The 21,189-nt window shown below is 35.9% G+C and overlaps 1 protein-coding gene across 1 annotated transcript in view; it reads right to left on the bottom strand.

Annotated features, from left to right (window-relative positions):
* The window catches only part of LOC136029578 (baculoviral IAP repeat-containing protein 6-like), a gene marked incomplete in the record, with an annotated part of 362,481 nt that overhangs the window by 165,798 nt on the left and 175,494 nt on the right, over nucleotides 1-21,189 (bottom strand). The window contains 2 exon segments of the mRNA XM_065708074.1: nucleotides 8,618-8,801; nucleotides 15,440-15,586. Coding sequence (XP_065564146.1) covers nucleotides 8,618-8,801; nucleotides 15,440-15,586 — 331 coding nt within the window.

A 21,189-nucleotide genomic window follows, 5' to 3' on the forward strand; every position in this document is an offset into this window, starting at 1 on the left:
ATTTCGGGACAAAGCTAGAGCTTAAATGGGGAAATAAAAAAGAAACAAATTGAGCAAAATGTATGAAAGGAATAAAAACAAAGAGAGAGACAGAGAAGAGAGAGAGAGAGAGAGAGAGAGAGAGAGAGAGAGAGAGAGAGAGAGAGAGAGAAAAGGGGAGGGAGAAAGTTGAAACTGAAACTAAAGATTATCAACCTCGCGTTTTGATGCTAATACTCAATAATAATGCTAAACGCCGCTGGAAACTGTTGTTGCTGTAGTTTCTGTAACAGTGATATTTGAAATTATACAGAATGCGATGTTACAGATACTGGGCATATCTAATTACTTCATAAAAGTTATGACCTTCTCAAAAGTATTAAAAATTATGGTTAATTGAATTTTAGTGGAAGTCGTTATCAGTTTTATGAGAAAACAATGATATTTGGCTTCAAAGGAGCTATATAAGGGTTTAGATTATAAAAACAAAAGATAAAAGAAGAAAGCAAAATTCATTTTTGTTTCAAGCAAAACTAGAAGTACGTTGCTAGGGCAACAGGGAGCATATAATAAATATTTTTTTTTTTTTTTTTTTTACAAAACACTGACGCAATATAAATTCATTAGAACTCCAAGAAGTAATCACCAGTGTTAATTAGGAAATTATATCCCTTTTGATTCAAACACTGAATTTCTTGCTGCGCCTCGAGGTTCTCATATTAGTGCTAACAAAGGAAAAATGTTAAACCTCGAATTTTTTTTTTCGCTATGACGGAACCATTACATTTTTAGGTGGCAGATGTAACACATAGCTTGTGAATAAAGATGGCAGCACTTTCGAGCCTGTGGGAAAATACTTTTTTTTGAGCTCCAAACTGTTAAATATTATAGATTCTAACAAAACAGTGAGGGCTGAAAAGACAATTGAACCGTCGTCCATCTAAAGTATCTTTGAATTTTAGTCTAAAATAAATTTGAAACTGATACATTCTAGCTGTCCTGCTTGAACAGTACTCCCATTTAGAAGCAGTAACATAACTTAAAAAAAAAAAAAAAAAAAAAACAGAGCCTTGGGAGAACAATTTGAGATGAAGTTGAAGTTCAAGGTAACAGTGACTGCAAACAGTGCAAGGCACTGTTTACCTTACATTATAAAGTTATACTTCGTCTCTCACACTGTGGAATGAGGCTCAAAGACAGGCAAACTTATCCTTTTTGACCTCAGGCTGGAAACTTGTACAGCTGTCAAAATATAATTTTCATCAGTCCAGCCACAGGTCTACACTTACCGTAAAAGCCACAGAAGTTAGACCCTTACCACTTTCAGGCAATAACAGGAATCACATGAGGAAAAAGAAAGAAAACCAAACCATCGTGCTGCTCTCGCGACATGTAGTCGAAGGAACCTAAGAGACAATTCTTGGATATTCTTATTTTCTTTTTGCAAAACCTTACATTCATTTTTAACCAAGATAATCGATATTTGTCTCGGAATTTGTACAAACGTTGAATTAAATGATGTCATTTTACAGTAAATTGGGCAAATTACCAGCATTCTTCAAAGTGAAAATTTCTCTCAAATAGAATATATATTCCTAGAGCAGTTTCGAGGCTAAGCAGAATGCAAACAATGGTAAGCAGTAGGCTAAGCAGTATGCAATCAAGTAGCATTCCATTTCTTGTTGAACGAACATCCCTGCTGTGCATTGTTTTTCAGACTGCCGAACGCAACGTCAAATAACGAGACACCGTCTCCCATTGTAGCAGTTATTTCAAAATGATTTTACTTGGTGGTCTCACGGGTACATTAATGCGATGGAGTTTAAACGTTATACTTTTTTTTTATTTTTTATTTTAGGAACTGTGTAGTAAGATTAATGATTTAAGGAAGTCACTAAATTTATTTGAAATTATTATTATATACATGTTCAATAATATAAAATGTATATATCTCTTAATTATTGATATGATTGTTGTGATTTTAGTTTTTTTTGTTCGTTTATAGCCTCTTAGTTATTTTTTCATTTATTTTATTTTTGTGTGTGTTGTGGAGCAGGTCTGATACACCATATCTCAAAGTTTTATGAATTTTTCTAACTCAGGTTCTGGGAATGTTATCCGTGAACCGTTTCAGACTGCCGAACGCAACGTCAAATAACCAGACACCGTCTCCCATTGTACCAGTTATTTGAAAATGATTTTACTTGGTGGTCTCACGGGTACATTAATGCGATGTAGTTTAAACGTTATACTTTTTTTTAATTTTTTATTTTAGGAACTGTTTAGTAAGATTAATGATTTAAGGAAGTCACTAAATTTATTTGAAATTATTATTATAAATATTTTCAATAATATAAAATGTATATATCTCTCTTAATTACTGATATGATTGTTGTGATTTTAGATTTTTTTTTTGTTCGTTTATAGCCTCTTAGTTATTTTTCATTTATTTTATTTTTGTGTGTGTTGTGGAGCAGGCCTAACACACAAAATCTCAAAGTTTTATGAATTTTTCTAACTCAGGTTCTGGGGATATTTACTCCCTTGATGGGCGTTTACTTCAGTTGCTAAGTAACCCATTAGATGTTTTGAGTGTTGTTAATAATTCTTTTGGTTAAATTAAACGAAATTCTGTAAATATTTCCCGATCAATTACTAGACGGGAAGATCATTTTTCGGTCCTTTAACTTAATACTCAGGGTCTATGCTCATCAATTGATCAGTGGAGGCAGATAGTTTTTGATGGACGACCCAATGTTATCAGATTATGCGAAACTTTTCTTAATTCTAGCAATGAAATGGTTTTAGATATGCCTAGTTACAAAATGGAGCGACTAAATCGCAGAAGGATGGCAAAAGGTGGTCTAGTAGTGTATATTTCTGATGTTTTCCCCTAGTTAGTTCGAAGCGATCTGTCAAGGGATGATGAAGAGGTTTTTGAATCCCAGTTTATTGAAAACAAATTAAAAAATAAGGTTTTGATAATTGGTAATGTTTATAGATTTCCGAGTAGATCCGTCCCTTCTCTTCTTCAGGTCCTTGCTGAGGTCTTGAATTTAATAGGCAGACGTTCGTGTGAATTTGTAATAATGGGAGACTTTAACTTAAATCTAATTGATATGGCGTCCTCTACCACGGTGGATTTTCTCTCAAATATGCTCGGTGCTGGGATTCTACCAGCAAACTGTATTCCGACACGTTTAACTGATACGTCAGTGTCTTTAATTGATAATATTTTTTCGTCTAATAATTTGGTTCGGAATTCTGTTGTAGTGAGTGACATTTCAGACCATTTTCCAGTACTTCCAGTTTTAACCTTGAAAAAGGTTGAGTAGGAATAGTCCAGCATCTACTTCAACTTCTTGTGGGTTTTGTTTGAATGAATAGATCCACCATAGATCCCATTTAGCTGAGAAGACATGGAATATTTTTGGTGAGGATAATGATTATTGTTCAAAGTTTGATTTCTTTTATGAGTCAGTGAAAGAAGCTATTTTTGACTTATTTGCTCTATCCCCCTCTACTTCAAGGTCAAAAAGATCGGAGAAAGAGTTGGAGAAGAAAAAAATTAACTTTTGGAAAGCTTTTAAGTCAGCAAAGCCATCTTTGAATGCTGGACGTCTCCAGCAATTCTTTGTGCCGGAATGGCCAAATTTCTTTATTCGGATTGTGCGAAGAATATTCGAAAAAATTGGCAAGTGATCAATTCCTTGCTCGAACGTTCTTCTCTGACTCCTTATATCCCTCCAAGTCTTGTGGTTGGTGATGTGGTTATTGAGGGTGTTCTATCTGTTCAAGAAGCATTTAAATCATATTTTTGAACAACTACTGCTTCTTCAGTCAGGTCTTTGTAATTAATCATGGTTGGCCTTGTCTGAAATCGATGGTGCTCTATCCTGCTTCTGATGTTGAAGTAGCCAGGATCGTAAATAGCTTGAAAGGTTCTCCGTCGTCTGGCCCTGACTGCATTCCAACTATGGTAGTTAAGTTCATTCTTCCTTCAATTATTTCTCCATTGACGAATGTCATTAATCTTTTTTTGAAAATGGGATTTTCCAAGTTCTCTTAAGCGAGCTAGAGTAATTGTTTTATAGAAAAATGGACCACAAAAAGATCCAGCCTATTACCACCCTGTATCTTTGCTGTCTGTTTTTAGCAAAATGTTTGAAAAGACCATGCTTTCCCGGCTACTTGCTTTCTAGACGCTAAAAGATTTTTTCATGATTTTCAGTTTAGCCTCCGAGCTAAAGATACTACGGAGCATGCGTCTGTAACTCTTTCAAATTTTCTCCACACCGCGCTTGACTCTGGTTTGATTCTTGCTGCTATATTTCTGGATGTCAGTAAGGCTTTAGATTCTTTAACTCATGATATTCTACTCTATAAGCTATCACAGAATGATGTAAGAGGACAGACTCATGCTTGGTTTGATTCCTAGTTGTCAGGTAGAACTATCTCCGTAGATTCCCTTTCACGCTTTTCGTCTGAAGTTCGTCAAGCCTCTGTTCTTGGATCGTATAGTTTTTTTATATTTATGTTAATGACCTTACAGTTGCGGTTAAGAAACAGAAACTTACAACCTGCTGTCACCTATGTCATCCTGAAACTTTCAATGCTAAAAAACTCAATCGCTTTCACAAGATGAGGACACTCTCGTTGCTTTCGGTAATGACAGTACCATTGGTACTGTAGTAGGAACTGAGTCTGAGATGCTTCCCAAATTAGTGGACCTCTTTGAGGGAGTCGTTCTTTGATTCGAACCTTATTGCCTTGCCCTAAATGTTTCAAAGTTTTTGAATTTTTTACTGAATTTCTCTGGCGTCCCTTTAGTTAACTGATATCCAACTTTCAAGGGGCTCTCTCAGTAGACCTAAGGATCACTATGTCCGATTTCTCGTTTTTTTTTTTTTTCAATGAAAACCTTTCATAAAAGAATCATATTGGACTAATTAATATGAAGACCTCAAGGAGTCTTGGAATTTTGAGGAAGATAAAACATATTTTTCCTAGATCAGTTTTGAGAATTCTCTTCCATTGCTTAGTTCAGTTCTACGTCTTTATTGTCCTAATATATGGATGTCGACTTTTCTTCTTTTTTGAAACCACGATCTAAGTTATATGATAAGGCAAGAAGACTTATACAGGAAACAAATTGTTCTACCGTTAACCACACTAGCCCATTACTTGATTTGCAGTCTCTCTACATTCTTTCTTGCGCGTAATTTACTTTTCATTAACTTCATGCTGATGTTTGCTCAGCCCTTCAAACTACTCCTTCTCTCATCACTGATAGGTCTACGCATCATCTTTGCTATTCAAGAAATATTAATATTGTACTTACTCCATGGGTGACGTCAGACTTTAAACCATTAGCTACTTGTCATATCGTTCGGAATAGTCTACCTGAATCAGCTCAAGAATGTCACTCGTTTGGTATTTTCAAAAGAATTTTAAGAAATTTGTTAATGTCTTGGTGTTTGTTTACATTTTTTTTTTTTTTGATTGGACAAGGGGTTAGCAATGTTTATCGTGAGGGGTGTTGAGTTTCTCTTAAAGTCTCTTGATGTTTGGGTCTTTTGATTTTTTTTTTTTTTGTGCGTTTGTGTGTGTATTGAGTCTTTGAAAGGTTGAAATGCATTATATAGAAAATGCTTTTCCTTTTTTTAGTATTTGTTTCATTTTTGTTTCTCCCCTGTTTTTTTTTCCTGGCCATAGAGCATTACGGGGGAGTCTAGGATGAAGTGCTTTTGTTGTAAATTTATTATTTGAATAAACTGATAAATTGTTTGGTTCAAATATACAGCCAACATAAAAGGGCATACACACGATCATCCATATTTATTCTACCTTCCAATTGCCTGCAATACACAGACGGGCTTTTAAAACGGATGAATATTAGAAAGAATTTCGACTATATATAATTTCCTTATCCAGCAAAGTATTCATGGAACATTCCTTCTGCAGACCCTTAAGCTGAGAAATAATTTCGGGGACTGAATGGCATAAAAATTTGGCCTTTGGTCTCTCAACTTGAATATTCTGATTTTTAGCAGCTAAAATAAAAACAATGTTGTCGTCAAATTAGATTTTAAAACTAATTCAAAAGATTTAATGCTCCCATGGTTCAACCTAGCCTCGTCATAACATATTTATAATTTATAGTAACAACACTTCACAATTTTAATTACAAAACAATGCGTTACATTGGTAACGCAAAGGCCCTCTCTCTAAATGGATGTTAATGTGTATCAGTGAAGGTTTATTTGATGCGGGATTCTACATATTTTCCTATTGTTTTAGACACAACGGAAATTTTCATACCAAGCTTAGCTTCTTGAATTTATATGAATAAGGAATGTTAAAGCAACGAAGCATTATTAGCTCATTCTGAAAATTTTCAGAATTCTCTAATGCCGTATAACAGTAGTCTTCCTTCCCCATCAATAACGGAATAGGGAAATGATGCGCTGCTGCACCTGAGCTGTTTAACTGCGTTTCGACCACATTCTGAACGAGACACACCGTGTCCACCCTTTCAGCATCAATTATGCCGAAAGAACCCTCGATGATACTTACTTTGTGGACGATGTAGCTGTCCTTAGTGACAATCTTGACCAACTTAAGTCTGCACTCGAGACACTCTCCTCCACAGCCACTAGAGCAGGGCTGCAAATTAATTGGAAGAAAACAAAGGTAATGCCCGTAGAGAAGACCGCTAGGTCAACCTTAACTTTTGACTTTTGATAAATCTCTGCCAGATCAACCAAGACAAACCCTGTATTTGGACGAATCCCGAGGGCAGTCTACCTCAAACCACAAATTAGTCGACAAAACATAGCTCGAATTTACGACGCCACAGTCTCAAGCATCATGCTATATTCTTCTGGAACGTGGCCGATAACTCACACAGCTACAAAAAGTTGATACCGTTAAAACTAGACACTTGCGTCGAATAAAATGCTTCAAATGGTATAAGAAGATCCTCAACACTGAGATCCTGACAACCTTCAAGCTGGCATATCTCTCTACTCAAGCAGGAGGCCGTTCCCTGAGCACATGTAAACGATGACGCGCGGCCCCTGTTTGATCAGTATACTCGGGATGGGAATGCCCAGCTTCTTGATTATACCGTGGGTAAGCGGTCTCTCAAGATGCCCAGATACTGAGGCAAATCCCAATTCCGTCCCTCTTGTAGGGTCTTCGCGGAAATCCAAACCTCTTTGGTATGTGTTTGGGCAGGCCACCAGAAAGGGAGGGAACGACCGCATATATCAGAGGATGGGTTAAATGTTGTCAGTCAAAGGCAACAACTACCAATAGCGTTCTGTTGTTACGAGCGCGGCTGGGTTTGGTATACCTTAAAATGCCCAGGTCTACCAATTAAGGGGTAGTCCACCCGTTATATATCATCTGAGTTGAAATGAAATGGGCGCAAATAATGATCAAAAGACGGTACCGGGCCATATGGTCTGTTCGGATCCGTGTCGATTAGGTCAAGTGAGAGAGGGGGAGGATGCAGACCATCCCAATGGCTCTCTTGGAGACCTGGTATATAAAGCGTTAGTCTACCCAGTTTGTGGAATGAGTCCCCGAAGTTACAAGCTCCTAGTAGAGTATATGACTCGGACACATCGAGTGAGCAGAATGACTTGGCGGTGCCCGAAGTGACCACATACCTTCGACCTAGTGTCGGGGGTGGCGGGTCACTACAAAGGTTCTGGCCCACGAGAGGCGGCAGAATCGTCCATGAGTCGAATATCTGGAGAAAATGTGAATCTGATGGCTGTAGAGAGTATTAATGCCTGTCTAGATGATGGCAGTTGGATGAGTAGCAGCATTTATATTGTAATAAGTAGAAATGTAACAAGCAGTTTCGTAAAATGTGGTGTTGTGGAAGGGGGTAGTCGAGTGGTAACAAGCAGCTTTGTAGAATGTGGTGTTGTGGAAGGCAGTAGTCGAGTGGTAAAAAGCAGTGTTATAGAAGACCAGGGAAACGCTGGTTTAATTGGGACCATGGGTCCAGGTCCAGGCGGGACGTCGGGACCTACTGCCCAGGCTAGCGTTAGCGTGGGTAAGGGCTCCATGTTGAAGGGCATTGATGACTTTGGCAGGAGTTTTACATCTGCCTCGGGCCTGGGTCAGCATATACGACACCAGTAACCAGTGGATTTTATTAAACGAGCTCGCTGGAGTGACGATAAGTTGAATCGCCCGGGACAGGACCACATGGAAAAGACTGACCCCGGTGTCAAATAGTTCCCACAAAGCTAACAATCCTGCTGAGCAAGAGCGTTAAGTCAAACTAAGTCAAGTATAACATAAAACACGTAGCCAAAACACAGTAAAAACAAATTGAATTCCAATAATTGAACAAGTGTCTACATATTTCAGGAGGACGTAAGATATCAATATGTAGGATATCTTAAGCATGTCACAAGAATAATTAATCGACCTGAAATTAATTAGTTTGTGTTATTTCAAACTGACCTAGATTCCTTGAGCATAGTCTCATATTTCCAGGTGAGGAGGTTAATACATCAAAAAGCTATAATCTTTAATATGATAAAAATACGAACTATTTTTATACGAATACTATGATCGTATATTTAATACGAACATAGTCTTTAATAAAACTTACCCCAGCTTTGACTTGTAGGTTTGTATGTACCCTTCCATATTTGTAAGCAGTGTAAATACGGACAGATTTTCCGAAACGTTTTCTTTGTCAGTCAAAAGTCGAGTCAACTGGGAATTTGACGCCAATGACCGGACTAGCCTAAGAAGAGCCTTGTATAGCTGTACATGTCGAGCCATGTCAAAAACTGCAAAAAAAAAACAGCAAGGATACTCATATTAACATTTAGTTCTAGGTAAAAATATTTCAGTTAAACGAATTTTAATTCAATATATGTTGATGGACAATCTACCCAGCCAAAAAAACTTTAATAACAGAAAAAAAAAAGAATGAACAGACAAAGAGTAAAAGAGGAAAGTTTTGAATTTGAAAATTGAAAGCCGAATTCCTCGATAAAGGTTTAAAAAATAACTGGGTTGATTTAATTTTTGCATATTTTTACGTACGAGTTTTTAATCTTCATAAAACACACTCTATAATCGAGACAGTATATATGGAGTTGAAGATATTGCAAAATAAAAGAAACAGTATCCACGATCCACAAAACATATATCACCAGACCCAGTCAAGGATCTCAGAGGTTCGATAAATGAAAATATCTGAATTCAACTCAATATGCTGACAAAAAAAATGCCTAAAAGTAAAAAATATTACCTAAATTACCTAAAAAAAAATTTTAATTACCTTTAAATTAAAAAATTACCTAAAAGCCGCAGATTTATAAAAAGAAAATTGGCCTATGTTTACAGTAAGGCAAATTAACTATTTCCCTTCTAAAATGTCTTAAAAACATTTTTAATTCTCATATTAATAATCCCTTGAAAAAAAATCATCCGGCGAATGACTAGTTAATTATAATGAAAATGCCCAAGCATCATCTTTTTTTATTTTCTCTGCAATTTTTATTTCAACTCAAAGGATTTGGCATCTGAGTGACTGAAATATCCGCAGCTGCCTTAACGTTCCCACCCCATACAATCAAATGATAGAGCAAATTATTACAAAACTATATATAATATAAAAAAAAATATATGCAATTCGTTTCCCAATAATGCCCAAGTTACATACTAAGCTCATATTAATAGCCAACAGCCTAGGCTTGGACGTGGACATGATTCCACCATAGAAAAGTGAACTGTATCTAGTCTAATAACTTGCGAATCTTATAAACCTCTTTGAAATTACAGAGTCAATCGTTCACTCTTCCATTGAAAAACATGAGGGTATTTGCATCATGCCAATTGTGCATTATTCAATGATGACGGTTTACTGAGCGCTCTCGGCGCTGAGTATTTTACGGTATGTAAAGTGGCTCCAAGCCATAAAAAGAGAGGGCATAACTCAAGAAAAAAAACAACATTTTTTATATATTATTTGCCTGATGACCAAGGTAGAAAAAAATACAAATTCTTTGTAAGAAGAGTTTCTATAACAGCTTTTAGCTTGACAGTAAGAGAATTGAGAGCTGTACAGTCTAAGAGCTCTGAAACAGGTATTTTAGCTCCTTCTTCAACAAGAGAAGCAATTAATAAGCGTCTTAAAAAAATACGGAAGGAACTATATCTCTACTCTGCGGAAAAGTTCTCTGTCTTATCTAAGACAGAACACTCAGAGACAGCATCTCTCTTCTAATTTGAACATCAACAAGATGTACGACGTTGAAGCCCAGAGAACTGTTGGAAAGAAATTTAAAAGCCTTGCTGTTTGGAATAAAATTTTTTATGATGATTATAAACAGAGTTTTGCTGCTCACCAAAGGATTCTTGGGGCACATGTGAAATGTTCGTTGCTCACAAAAAATCTACAACACTGACAAGGTCAGATCAGCAGTAAGGGCGAATTTTTAAAACAAATGTGTACTAAACAAAACGTTGATACAGAAAAGTTAAGTTTTTTTTGTAGCTAGATATACAACGGATAGGGTATGAGAATCCTTTGGGATTTTGAAGCATAAGACAAATTTAGAAGATGGAGAGCCATTTCGAGTAGTGAACTTCTGGAAAAGAGTAAATACGATGACAAAAGCGCTAAGAGCCAAATGTCCAGGCGGAAAATCAATCAGATAATCAAAATACGACCATCTTATGTGGCTGCTGCCACTACTTGATGAACACTATCACTCTTTTTATAAGAGCCTCAAGTACGACACTTCATCAATGGACTTCGTGAATCAAATCTCCTTAAAGAGAGGTGAGTCTGATGCTGCCTATTATTATACATTCTTGCGTGTATGCATAATATATCCTCTTATTCCGTCAAAAATTACCATGTAAAATTAATCAGAAAAATTCACGGCTTTTACAACCTTGTACTCGATATTGATTTCTGGCTCTTACCCAAGTTTTTACTTTTGTTTATCAAGAAGAATTAAAAGTTAGGCAGACTTAATAGGTTTGTACGATCCTAAAACCTATTATGCTTAAAGGATGTCATTCTATTTCTTAGATAACTAAGCATTAAACTAACTACAGCTTCACGACTAGAAAAAACAGGTAAAGTTTGCTTAATGTAAGAATTGTTCTTTTAGGGTAGATTCAACACAGACTTTGCTTAGATAGATAATTCTGGTCATCCACCTTCTAAGGGGAGTAAAAGCCCTATTTTTACTTGTATAAACATGCATATATTCTTTCTCAGAAATACTGAATGTTAGCTCTGGTTTATTTGGCAAACAAAAGACGGGCAAGTTTTATACAGATATGCAGACAAAGGCGAGTCAGTTGGGTCTTAGCGTTGCATGTACTTATTCACGCTTGTAGAAAGTAAGTCTAATATATTTCTTCCCAATTTTTAATTTTACGATTTTAAATGCTAGTAAAAGGTTCAACTCCGCTCCAGTTGTGCAATAATATTATTATCATCTTTTAAGCAAGAACAAGTTAGCCTTATCATGATTTGGAATACTTGCTTTTCTTCAATAATAATAAAATTTCTTCTATAGCAAATACAAGACCAAGAATCAATCAAGATTTCTGAGTTTGTGAATAAACGAGGTCAAATTTTGAATTATAATGAAACACATTAAATTAATCAAGCAAGAATTCCTGTCTTGCCTTGTATATTTTATTACGACGTTAAGATTGGCCAAGGTTTTGTCTATATATCGAAGCAAGGTCACTTGCTTCGACTCGACGCTTAATTAGGATGTAGTCGGGTCTCATGGCTGGATTTAGACATTGTAATCCTTACCATGAAGCCCCCCTACATATACCCCTTAAAACTGCTTTGAAAATACCTTTCAACCATACTCCGATTCGTAGGATCTTACAAGGGTTGTAAAGTTTTATTTTCTCTTCACAATAAGAATGAAAAAAGTGGACTAAGCACATTTATGCATAGCTTGCTGTCTTGCAAGCTATGCATAAGATCAGCAGAACCAGCTGTTTTCCCCCTCACCTGACATCCGCAGTTCAAAAGTATCATGGGAATTGGTTTAGCCCTTAACTCTCAAAACTCACGCAAATTAGAAATGTGACGAAAATGGTAGTCTAAGGAAATGACAGAAGTATTTCAACGAAATATTCCTAATAGTATATCATTCCCAGACTGAACAATGGTTAGAATTGCAACTATACGAAATTACAATATCAATGGAAGGTGACTGAATGTTCTGCTGGGAAGCTGAAGAAAAAGAGCTGGTTTCGGAAAAAATAAGGGACAGAACGCGGCTAGTTAGACTCCAAATTTCAGGCTGCATTTAATTCCAAAACAGCTGATTTCTAATACAAAATTAATACACAATAGGAAAACATAAACACACACAGGAGAGGGCACCTCGAATGCCACTATATGACTGAAAAAAGAAAAACATATTTCTATAAAAGACCAAATATAAAAACAGTTAATTGTGCAAAAAAGGACACAATTGAAGAACGAAGTAAAGGAGTAAACACGAGAAAAAAAAACCAAAAAACTACTGTTTGTCAGCTGTTGGGACCCTCGAAAGGCGTATAAACAATAAAATAGGGATAAAAAACTTAAATAAAAAACTACCTTCTGTTTTATGGTATTAAAACGATTTTGCAGGGCTAGGAAATAGATATTCTAGGTCCACCGAATACCTTACGGAAATGACCCTCCTTTCGAATCTTAAAATGTGTCTTTATTTTTGATTATACTGTCTACATGATATACCCTGACAAGGGTCACAGCTGGGTAATTTAAATACAGATTCACAAAGCAAAACTGTACATCGGGCTTTTAAAAAAGTGTCAGGATAATAAACGTCAACTTCGACAACCTGAAGGTGTTAGAGTTACGCACACATAGGTCAAGAAAATATGTCTGTAGAAAGTGAGGCAAAGTAGTGAAGAAGACTTAGGTCACACAAGGACTACAATGCCAATAAAAGAAGTTTGTAGGAAAAAAAATAATGACTTTTCTACTTTTTTTGGATGGACAGGGCAAACTTGGATGACTTATCAATTTTAGAGGTTTTCTCATTCTACAGTTTAGACGTTGTAATTTAGAGACATTCTTAATTATTACTTATTTGCCCAACTAACATCCTTATCATATTAAGCTAAGAGGAAGTTACCCAATATCATTTATTTGAGGAATAGAACTTCTTGACTAAAGCTAAATATCGCTTTTGATCTAACACTATATACAATTGTTTCAGAAGCGGAGGTGGGCGTGGTTGCGGGCCATGGCTTGAACATTTAAAAAAAAAAGACGGACTAGTCGTACTGAAAAAGGAAAACTTTCGCTAAAATATTACATAATATAAATACTCTTCGTATTAAGTATTTTTGTTTGTAATAAATAACTACCAAAACTCAGTATCTTTAGTATTGAAGAAAGAAGAAAAAGATAGTCAAATGGAGCAATTTACAATCGAATACAAAGATGGACTGTGTGGTTTTGACTTATAGGATAATCAAAAATAGATCAACTATGAGTTAGCCCTAACCATGATGGAGAGAAGCACGCTTCCACCTTTAACATTTTAAAGCTCAATTGAGATGCTCATTCAGTCCATAAAAAAACATGATTTTAATTAAAAAAAAACTCTATCATAGAACTCGCAGTTTCAAAATTCAGCAGTATTCCCAAAGGCTTTACCTCCTGAGGACATAGCAAACTAAAAGTTAAAGTAAAATTGGATAAAACCCATTCCTATTTTGACAACTCAAGCATACAGCTTGAAGGGACGGAAAAAGTTTTGGGAATAAACTTTTTCTCGTTTCTTTTTCTTCATCAGAAAAGGTTATTTTTCTGAATTGATTTAGCCTGTTTTTCTCGGAACTTTCACTTTTCATCTCTATTTTACAGAGCCAACTTTTAAGACTTCGTAGATGATATGAATGGAAAGACGTGAAGTGATTAAATAACGTCAACTCCATCTCTTCTATCTTCTTCTTGGAAATCATTTCAGATTTCTAAAACTCTTCCAACTGCATTGTCTGAATAGTTCTTCAAATTAAATCTTATTTGATGACCAGAATCTAAGGACAAGTTGTATTACAGTGCTACAGGGTACCACCTTTTTTCTAGAAAGCAATAAAGGAGTAAAAGTAATAAATATACCTTTTTCTTACTTCTTTGAAAACAGACTAAAAGTATATTTGTTTTTCTCTCGGAAGTCTATGGAAATTAGTGAAAACAAGAGGTGCGAAACAGAATGGGCTTCAATAAATTGAAAAGAATCGGTGAGCTGAAGAAAAGGAGTTAAAAAGATAAAGTTATGTAAAGCCCAATCCCTTTTGCGCCACTCGATTTCATATACACTCATAGATTCTTGAGAAAAATAAACCATTTTCTACTTTTTAGTCTATTGTCAAATCGAGTTAAAAAAAAGTTTATCATTCTTACTCCTTTATCTCCTTCAGGAAAAGGATTACTACCCTGTAGCACTGTAGTACCACTTTTCCGGGGGAAATAGTCCACAAGGAAAAATTTACCTAAGTAAATTTTTCTGAGGAAGGAATAGCTTAGAACTGTAATGAACACCCATTACAGAGCGAAAAATGTGAAAATATGATGAAATAACCCTTTATAGGTAATTTATTGTGTATTCCGATCTATATGTAATTTTAGCAAGACAAATACTCGTTCCATTTGGGCTATGGATGTAAATTCTATGAACAATCTTTAGCCTTCCCTTAAGTGGCGTTTAAATTCATTAAACCTACAATCCTAGGCCGAAACACGTGTCTGTTCAGGAAACATATGAAAACGCCCATGATTCAGAGTTCCCAGTTGGTTCAGAATTTTGAGGCGAGGTTCATACACGGTGCCCAGTGTCTTTGGGAACTTTGAATAGAGAAATTAAATGAAGTTATCGATTATTTCAACTTAGAACAAAATAGGCAGACTTTGTGATAAATATTTATAGATTATAAGAAAAATCGAAAATTCCTGAGATTTCTCGATCGATAGCATTTGTTTCCAAAACTCTTCTCCCTGGGAAGTGCAAATGCAACACTAATCAAAAAATTACTAGCAAACGGAACTAAAAAGATGTTTTACTTTGTTTTAGTAAATTCAATGCTTGATCCAAATATTTTTTTCAAATAACTTGATTTTCGTTTCAGTTTTTTGTTATTAGTTATTGGTTTTGTCGTCTGGAATTTTTCTTATTAAGTAGCCCATTTGTTTTCGGTAGCACTAAGAACGAATTGCTGATAATACAGACGAAACATTTTTCGCCTGTTAATTTCAATGAACGGAATCATGGTTTTTTTTGTTCTTTTTTCCCTTGAGTTAACAACTAAGTATATACATGTCAAATGTCTCCAAAGAAATACAATATACTGTGCTAAATCATTCAGGGAAGAATCCAAATCTTATTATCTCTAATTTGAGTAGAAGCTTTTAACTCACTTGAATCATTTCTCAAATAAGAGGAGAGAATTTTAAGCAAACGTGACGACTGAAGAGATTCCAGCACTTCTCCAGGCAGAACCTCATTTTTCTCCAATAATTCCTGATTAGTATTGGATGTCAAAGTTTCAGTCTGGGCCATAAGACCTGAAAAAAAAAAGAAATACATTTATAGATAACACCTTTAAACCCAATCATTGCCCCTTTTACATGCATTACAAGCTGAAAGTGAAACTAATTACCTGATTTTGTATCCCACCCTTAGGTTAGATAAGCGCGTTGTAGTTATAAAAAGAAATTTATTCTTTTAACAAACTAGACTTAGCCAAATTTACACAAAAATCACACAAATTCATTATTTTCGGAATATCACATAAATTCATTATTTTCTGAAAGCTAAATTTCTTGTCTTTATTTATAAGCAAATGGACGATGCATATGTTTATATCATAATTTTGAGTTGCCTCCAAAATTGAAAGCTATAATTCTAAAGCCAAGACCTTTTCCATCAGTTTGAAGGTAATTATTCCAAAATATCGAACTGTCATGTTAACAAAATAAAAAAATAAAAATAATAATAAAACTGCTTTAGGACAATGAAGTTTAGAGAAGAAAATTTTTATGGATAAACATTTAGCCTTTTAAGCATGTTATTTTTAGTTTTTTCTTAATTTTTTGAAAAAGTTTTCTTTAGGCGCAAGGACAGTATGTTGCGTAAATAGAAGAACTATTTATTACATACTTTTTCTCCCTGAACTTCTTCGGCCTAAAGCCTATTTTTTAGTTATTTTTTGTAGTTGTTTCTATTTTGTTAGTTAGTTATTTTTCATTGAATTTCTTCGTAGTTGGTCAGTCAGCTTTTAAGCTTTCAATTACCCCTTTAAGGCCCATTCACAATGAGATTTTACTAATACCTAGATTTACCTAGGTTTAATTTGAACCTATCAGAAAATTCCAATGAACATACAGATCTGGGAGAAAGAGTGACTAAGAGAGAAAGAGAAATAGGAAGAGAAAGGGAGAGAGAAAGAGAGAGAGAGGGGGAGGGAGAGAGAGAGAGAGATAGAGAGAGAAAGAGAGAGAGAGAGAGAGAGATAGAGAGAGAGAGAGAGAGAGAGAGAGAAAGAGAGAGAGGGAGGGAGGGAGAGAGAGAGAGAGAGAGGAAATCTTGCCAGTTTTCGTTATTTTTCACGTTTTATTTGTGTATCTTAATCAATAGACAAACATTCAAATACAGTTTTGTTGCTAAACACCAGCATTAGAAAAATATGAAAATGAGTCCCAGCTAAGAACTAAGCTAGCATATTTATTATAGCGACAAAATGACCCATGAACAGGGTAAACAAAGCTTAGTGTTTTGCTCCGAGATTTCGAGATGTTTGGTTCATGCTGCCAACAAAAGAATCCAATATAAAGCTGCTGACACAGAGAGAGAGTGAATAAACTTAAAAGGACATTTGGACCATAAAAAAGATCCATCCGATTGTCATGACTTAACAATAATCTGCTTCTGACAAGCTCTCTCTAAAAATTGGGAAATTTTTTCCCCTTTTCTTCTCTGGAAAGAGCCAGGATTTTCAAAGAAACTCTTTTATCATTTTGAGTGTAAGAATGATTCCTGACAGGCATTCGATTTCAAAATCAGGAAAAAAGAGTTTCTTCCCGAGTCCCTAATGATCTTCTAAGCAAAAAGAGGGTTGCAGGTTTCTAATAGAAGCAATAATGGAAAACTCTACCGAAAGGTCCCATGAATAATTGCAGCAACTGTGGTCTATGAATCACATAGGCAGAAAACAAAAGTGCAATGTGTCCACTGTCCAGGCCGTCTAGCAATTGGACCAATGAAAACCTATTTTGATACTTCCTCTCCCTGTCAGTGACAGGAAGGTTGTCACTGATACAGCCTGCAACAAAGGCTGGATCAGTGACACGCCATTAAAAGGGTTAACTCTAGGCCCTTCGTGCCCACCAATTGTTTTGGGAACTGCGGTCACCCTATGGCAAATCTCCTCTTGTCCAACTTTTAGGGCCAACTTTCTTTTTCCTCTTCCATGGAGCTCAAATCCAGCCCCAATTCTAAAAAGGTACAATTTCGGCATTACTTGTTACTCCTGACAAAACTTGGTTTAGATCCAACAACCTCATTAGGCATATAGCGTGGCATTTAGCCTGATTATGATAATTAGAAACCCTGAGAAAAATACAACTTTTCTGCAGATAGGTGCTTGAAACCTCTACAGCAGGGTTCTGATACGCTGAATCTGACGGTGTAATTTTCATTAAGATTTTGTGACTTTTAGGGAGTGTATTCCCTTTTTTCAAAAATAAGACACATTTTCTCAGGCTCGTAATTTTTGATAGGTAAGAGCAAACTTGATGAAACTTACATATTTAAAATCAGCATAAAAATTCAATTTTTTATGCATATATTGGTATCAAAGTTCCATTTTTTAGAGGTTCGGTTACTATTGAGCCGGGTCGCTCCTTACTTACAGTTCATTACCACGAACTGTTTGATGACTGGATATCAGAATCTTAGAGATCCCTCTCCTCCCACATAAGTCGTATCAAATATGAACCGCAAAAAAAAAAAAAAAAAGTGGAATTATTCCAAAATCAGCAACTGAACAATATTTTACTTCTGTATTATTGAGAAGAGTAGGCCTTTAATTATATTAAATAAAAAAATAGTATTTCCTACTGAAAGTAAGGAGTAACTTTAAAACATAAAACGAACAGAAATTCTTCCGTACGTGAGAGGGCTGCCCCTCCTCAATACCCCTCTCTTCACGCTAAATATTTTAAGTACTTAAAAGAAATTATGATTCTAATTACATGGCCCTCGTGTTTCAGGAACCCTTCTCAAAGAATTGGGACAAAAGGTCGAACTTTAGCGTGAAGAACAGGGCATTGAGAAGGAGCCAGCCCCCTCACGCACAAGATAATTTCTATTCGTTTTATGTTTTTAAGCTGCTCCTTGCTTTCAGTAGAAAAACCTTTTTTATCCATTTGTGTTTTGATAATAATCTCAGGAAATCCACACCAATCCGTAAAAAAACAATTCCATCGTCACTGCGAATTCCCCCCGAAAAATTTCTTGATTAGGATTGTGCCTGAAAAATACTCCTTAGCATACTTTCATTTGAAAAAATACTTGTTTTTTATTTAATTTTTGATCAGTCTTCAAGTCATGAAGAAATCCCCCCCCCTGTGTGAAAAATATTTCCCGGAACCTCCCCCGATGGAAAAATTCTCCCACGGAAAATTTTGCCATGGAGAATTTCTCCTGGTGATAATAACCCCATGAAAAAAGTATTCCATGAGAAATCCTCACCCTTGTGAAAATCACCGGAGAATTCTAACTCCGCTGAAACTTCCCCGGACAATTCCCCCACAGCACCTCCAAATTTAAAATGGGATCGCTAACGAGGAAACAAGACAAATTACACAAATTTCCAATATGAAATCTGGCAAATTCCTCACTTAATTAATTTTCCCTGGAAAGTTTACCCCCGGAAACTCTATACCAATGGGAAATTCTCCCCGTGGAAAATCCATCCCCAGATAATACCCCCCAAAAGATGCCGGTACATTTCCCAATACCAAATACTTCATATAAACAATCGGGAAATTTCATAACTTGCAGCCCTTCCTAAGGGGACTCGGGGCGGGGGTCCTGTTATTGGAGTTTTCAACTATACTAAACAAAATGGCTATCTAAAAATTTTGATCAGACAACTTTGGGAGAAAAAAGCACGGGAGGTGGGCTAGTTGCGCTCGAATTTCTTGGTCACTTAAAAAGGGCTCTAGAAATTTAATTTTCGTTCAAATGAGCTATCTCCCAGTTTCATACGACAATTGGTTCGATACTATCACCCCTGGGAAGAATAAAAAATAAAAACAAAACAAACAAACTAAGTACACACATCCGCTATCTTTCTACTTGCAAAAAAAAAAAAAAAGAAAAAAAATCCAGATTTTTAAAGATGGGACCTTGAAAACTCAAAAGTCAGGTTTTCTGCAACGCTGAATGTGATAATGCAATTTTCAAAGATTCCTTGACTTTTGGGGGATGTTTTTCTCCTTTTTCAAAAATGAAGCAAATTTTATTAGGCTCACAACTCATAATGGGTAGCATTAAACTTCATTTGGAATCAGCATAAAAATTAATTTCTTTTGATCTATCTATTGTTATCAAGGTTTTGTTTTTTGGAGTTTCGGTTAGTATTGGGCGAGTCACTCCACCTTACCGTTTGTTAAAACAAACTGTTTGAAATTCTATTTCCGTGGTTTTACACGGAGTAGAAACTGCATGCATTGATGAGACTATTCCTTTTTATTTTGATTTCAGATTCTTTACTTTTTGAACTGTCAGGGCTTAAATTCTTCACTTTTTTAACCCTGAGACACCTTGTTGTACAGAGACAAAACAATCGTTTGATTGTTCATTTTCTTCCTACTGGTCATAGACCTAATGTTTTCAAGATTGATTTCTTTGGTTGGAAAACAATTAAAAATAAATTTAGAAACATCAGGTTAGATCTATTGTAACAATTTCTCAATTTGTGCATTGAAGATAATTTGTACAATTGTGCAATAATGCATGGACGCCAAAAACCTCCACGGACACTTATTCATTTATCTATTAATTCTAAATTAATAAACGACAATTTACATTAACTGATTAACTGAAGAGCTCATATGGCACTTGTGACGAGGCAAGAAGAGCTAAGAGCCAAGAGCTCATATGGTATGAATTCTAACAAAATTCTGAGAATCAATAGATTGATTTAAAAGTAGAATCAGAGGCTTAATGCCGGTCAGGATTTAAAATCAGAGATCTGAGTCATGATGTCCTTCTAAATATCAAAATTCATTAGGATCCGATCACCCACTCGTAAGTTATAAATACCTCATTTTTTCTAATTTTTGCTCTCCCTTTAGCCCCCCAGATGGTCAAATCTGAGAAAACGACTTTATCAAGTCAATTTGTGCAGCTCCCTGACACGCCTACCAATTTTCATCGTCCTAGCACGTCCAGAAGCACCAAACTCGCCAAATCACTGAACCTCTCCCCCCACCTCCCCCAAAGAGAGCGAATCCAGTACGGTTACGTCAATCATGTATCAAGAAAATTTGCTTATTCTATCCACCAAGCTTCATCCCGATTCCTCCACTCCAAGTGTTTTCCAAGAATTCCCCCTCCAACTCCCCCCAATGTCAAAAGATCTGGTCGGGATTTGAAATAAGAGCTCTGAGACATGAATTCCTTCTAAATATCAAATTTCATTATGATCCAATCACGTATTCGTAAGATAAAAATACCCCAATTTTCACGTTTTCCAAGAATTCCCGTTTCCCCCTCCAACTCCCCCCAGTGTCACAGGATCTGGTCGGAAGTTAAAATTAGAGCTTTAAAGCACAAGATCCTTCTAAATATTAAATTTCATTAAGATTTGGTCACCCTTTCGTAAGTTACAAATGCCTCAATTTTCAAAATTACCCTCCCCCTCCTCCACCAAAGAGATCAGATCTGGTCCGGTTATGTCAGTCACGTATCTTAGACAGGTTTTTATTCTTCCCATCCAGTTTCATCCTGATCTCTCCGCTTTAAGTTTTTTCTAAGATTTCTGGTCCCCCCAACTGCCCCCCCACCCAGTGACGCTGGATCCGGTTGAGATTTAAAATAAGAGATCTGAGTTACGAGGTCCTTCTAAATATGAATTTTCATGAAGATCCGATCACTCCTT

The sequence above is a fragment of the Artemia franciscana genome, chromosome 7, assembly GCF_032884065.1.
Source record: "Artemia franciscana chromosome 7, ASM3288406v1, whole genome shotgun sequence".
Classification (NCBI taxonomy): Eukaryota; Metazoa; Arthropoda; class Branchiopoda; order Anostraca; family Artemiidae; genus Artemia; species Artemia franciscana.